General features: G+C 35.4%; 1 protein-coding gene across 1 annotated transcript; it reads left to right on the top strand.

Moving 5' to 3' along the window:
* Positions 1-239: 239 nt before the first annotated feature.
* LOC119581550 (N-acetylgalactosamine kinase-like) lies at positions 240-2,813 on the top strand (the record flags this gene model as incomplete). Its single annotated transcript, XM_037929712.1, is given in 6 exon segments — positions 240-407; positions 698-1,002; positions 1,233-1,409; positions 1,557-1,720; positions 1,845-2,110; positions 2,392-2,813. Coding segments are annotated over 6 exon segments (1,246 nt in total), but the record flags the coding sequence as incomplete, so codon positions are not given.
* Between the last annotated feature and the right edge of the window lie 2,187 nt (positions 2,814-5,000).

Raw genomic sequence — 5,000 nt, forward strand, 5'->3', positions numbered from 1 at the left:
ACTACTCTGAAAATATTAATATATTGTATAATGTAAGCTCTGAAAATTAAAGTTATGTGTGAAGGAAAAAATCATCTAATAACTAAATTTCAAACATTAAATTAAAAATATTTTCATTTCAGTGCTTTCAAGCTACTGGTATTTTTGTCAGTCATATGTTCGATGTTAATCTGTTTGTATAAAAGGTATGAATGAGAATGAATATCTTCAAAATACAAGAGATATAATCTGTTTGTCAGGGTGAATCTAATTGGAGAACATGTAGACTACTGTGGCTATGCTGTGTTTCCTATGGCCATTGAGCAAGACATCCTTGTAGCTGTCTCTACCAACTCTGCTGGGACTCTTAGACTTAGCAATATAGAAGATTCTTATCCTTCTCATTCAAGTGACATCAACAAAATAGAGTAAGTCTGGTTGTTTTATGTTAAGTACTTTTTATGTAGGGTTGTTTGGTCTGCTTCAAGTTTTGTTATATTTCAAGTTTCATTTACTCATTTATATGTTATTTCAATCTGTAAGTGAATAAATACTGATAAGTGTCAGTAGATAAATACACTATTAAAGATATTTCATTAAACCCACTGTATAATTATATTACTTTATGTGGAACTTTGAATGTTAGGCAGTGAATCAAGAAAACACATCAAGATTAAGAAGCTGCCAATATCAATCTAATGCCTACCAATATCCAAAGGATTCAGAAGGAGAGGCCTGCATGGTTCAACTATGTGCTGTGTGCTATAAAAGGCATTGCAGAAGAGGGAGGAATGGAGGGACCTTTGACAGGTCTAGATATGATGGTCAGTGGGAACATCCCCCCTTCTTCAGGCCTGTCCTCATCATCGGCCCTTGTGTGTGCTGCAGCCCTGGCTGTATCACATGCACATGATCTGCTTTTGTCAAAGGAGACACTGGCTGAGATATGTGCCAGCTGTGAGCGACATGTTGGAACTCAGGGAGGAGGAATGGATCAAGCTATATCATTTTTGGGCACTTCAGGTTTGTATATTTCATTGTGTTCTTTTTTTCCTCTTTCTGTGTCATTGTCATTTTTAAAAATATTTTTCTTTGTTTTTCTTTAATGAGTATGATTATATTTTTAAGAGATTTGGTGTTCATCTGTTCATGAAAACTTGACATATGTTTTTTACACTTAATTTTGTGTCCTTGTGCAAATAAACTGACTCTTCTTATTATCACAACTATTTCTAAACATATCTCTTATTCAGGCACTGCCAGAGTCATAGAATTCAACCCATTAAGGTCCACACCAGTGACATTACCTCCAGGTGCCACTTTTGTTGTGGCCAATTGCCTCGCTCCTATGAATAAGGCTGCTACATCACATTACAACTGTAGGGTTATGGAGTGTCGGCTTGCATGTCAGATCATGGCAAAGAAAGCAGGTAAGAATACTGGTTTTCCTCTTATTTGTGTATATTTTTACCCCTGTTCGTCGTATTTTCTAAATAGTGTACAATTTGGAAACAAGAAAGGAATTGTAATAGTTCAGAAATGGTAAAAGTGATGTCCCTTTCCACAAATTATTTCAGGTCTGGTATGGAAAGAATACCGTCGACTGGGTGACTTGCAAAAGGTACTGGGAAAATCTCTTCCAGAGATGTTGACCCTTGTCTCTGATACCTTTGAGCCCAGACCATACAGCAAGGAGGAAATCTGTGAACTGCTCAAAACTACACCAACTGCCTTAGACAAAGTAAGGCTTCCCTTCACATAACTGAAATATTTACATGCATATTTTGTTGCTCTAAAACATAAAAGAGTCTACTTTATATATTGATCAGTACACCATGATATTATCATGATGTCAATGTTCTCAGACTACCTTGAGTGAGAACACCAGATTCATCCAACACTTCAAACTACATGACCGAGCTCAACATGTTTTTTCCGAGGCTCATCGTGTATGGGAGTTTAAGAGAATTTGTGAAGAGGAGTGTGAAACAGCTCTCTCAGACTTGGGCAGACTGATGCAGGATTCCCACAGGTCAACAAAGCTATTGTATGAATGTTCACATCCCAAGCTGGATGCCCTCGTAGAGCTCTCACAGGGAATGTCCCTTGGGGCTCGTCTTACAGGAGCAGGGTAAGATGAATGCAGCTTCCTCATGAAATAGGTTTAATGTATTTTTTCCTATATAGTCTCTCTGTCTGATGTTGTATATTAAAGTTATTCACTTATTTCTTACTTGGGAGACTGAAGTGTCTTGAGGTTAGGGTAAAGCAGTATCTTTGTTGCCAGTATTTCCACTTTAAACCTACCTGAGTCCATCTTTGCTACACTTTACTTTATCTAAAATTAGCTTTACCTTTTTACAATTTTTGTTAAAATCATTACTCAATATGTATCACTCATTTTTTCCATAGGTGGGGTGGATGTATGGTTGCCCTGGTGAAGGAAGAAGAGGTAGAGAATTACAAGGCAAAGCTGGTGGAAGAGTTTTATAACCAGGAACCTGAAGCTCAAGGGAGAGACATAGACACCATTCTTTTTAGCTCTCAGCCTGGTTCAGGGGCCTGCATCTATAAGTAATGCACAATGCCATTTTAAATAGGATGTGCAGAATATAGCACTACATGATTGCTAGAGTTGACTTATTGTTGTTTAACAGAGGCTAGGTTTGCTATAATATGATTTTTCAGAATTATTATTTTTTCTCCTGATTTGTATTTGGAAGTATTATGTGCTTGTTTGTTTTATAACTAAGGCACGTTGACATTTCATACTATATTTTAAACTATATATTTTTTTATTAGTATTACCACACACACACACACACACACACACACACACACACACACACACACACACACACACACACACACACACACACACACACACACACACACACACACACACACACACACACACACACAACATATACATATATATACATATATACACATAAATATATATATATATATAAATATATATATATATATATATATATATATATATATACGTACATATATTTATCAAAGATGCTTATGAAAAGATAATAACAGCAAGTCATAAACCATGATTGTTTGTGTTTGACTCAAGAAAATTACTGGACTGTTTAAGTATGTATTTATGGTATTGGTATTTGTTATTGATTCCTAGTTCTAATAATATTTTCTAAATTTAGATTATCTGCCCTGCATGTACATCATCTAATGGACTTTCTGTGCTATGCGTATGTGAATTGCATTAGTAATATGAAATAGGTATTGTTTGCACTTGAAGTAATTATAGGTTTTCTGTTGGATATTTTGCTCATTTATTTATTTAAGTTGTGATTTAAATAATTGTGTTTCTGTCAAGAACTACAGTATATATGTTTCCTCATTTTATATGGCACAGTATCTGCATAGAAATAAGTCATTAAGCATGCGCACACACACACACACACACACACACACACACACACACACACACACACACACACACACACACACACACACACACACACACACACACACACACACACACACACACACACACACACACACACATAGATACATACACAGATACATACATACATACATACATACATACAATACATACATACATACATACTCAGATACATACATACATACACAGATACATACATACATACATACACAGATACATACATACATACATACACAGATACATACATACATACATACACAGATATATACATACACAGATACACACACACACACACACACACACACACACACACACACACACACACACACACACACACACACACACACACACACACATATATATATATATATAAATACATACATACATACATACACATACATAGATACATACACAGATACATACATACATACATCCTCAGATACATACATACATACATCCTCAGATACATACATACATACATCCTCAGATACATACATACATACATCCTCAGATACATACATACGTACACAGATACATACATACATACATACACAGATACATACATACATACACAGATACATACATACACAGATACACACACACACAGATACAAACATACACAGATACACACACACACAGATACACACACACACAGATACAGATACATACATACATACACAGATACATACATACATACATACACAGATACACACACACAAACACAAACACACACACAAACACACACACAAACACACACACAAACACACACACAAACACACGCACAAACACACGCACAAACACACGCACAAACACACGCACAAACACACACACACACAACACACACACACACACAACACACACACACACACACACACACACACACACACACACACACACACACACACACCAAAGATATATATACCATACATACTAGTTAAAACTGTTTTTTGCAGTATATGTACAAATATTCTATATTAATATTTATAGTTATGTATGACTTTAACCCACTGTTGCCAGGAAAATGTGTTCACTGTAGTATTGTGTTGTGTATTGTCTCTGCACATATGTGGCTTCACAAGTGTTTAGCCACAAATTAGTAGATCTTGTGACCTCACTTGGTGTCACCTTTCACTTTTTTTTTTTTTTTTACTATTGCTATCAATACTGATGCTGTTATTTTTATTATAGACATAATAATTATTATAATGTTATTGACATTACTAACAGCAATATAGCATACCAGAAAATATTTACAAAAATCAAGGAAAAGGATAAACAGGTGAGATAAGTAGTACTTTAATTGACTCATTGGTGACAGTACTTGTGGAGCCATCTATGTGTAAAGACCTTTAATAATATAAATTCACAGTGGGCATGGCATATTCTTCCATGCCAGCTCTGGTGACTTCAGATTAATGAAGTATGAACATGTCATGGAGCTGGTGCTGTTTCACATATTTCATGTTTTTTCAGTATCAGAATCACCAATGAATTTTGAATATATCACTGAAGTTACCAAAAATTTACTCATTTACAATGTTGCTCATACAGCTTTATTGCTGTGGAAGCTGGTCCTTCCCAC

The sequence above is a fragment of the Penaeus monodon genome, chromosome 2, assembly GCF_015228065.2.
Source record: "Penaeus monodon isolate SGIC_2016 chromosome 2, NSTDA_Pmon_1, whole genome shotgun sequence".
Taxonomy (NCBI): domain Eukaryota; kingdom Metazoa; phylum Arthropoda; class Malacostraca; order Decapoda; family Penaeidae; genus Penaeus; species Penaeus monodon.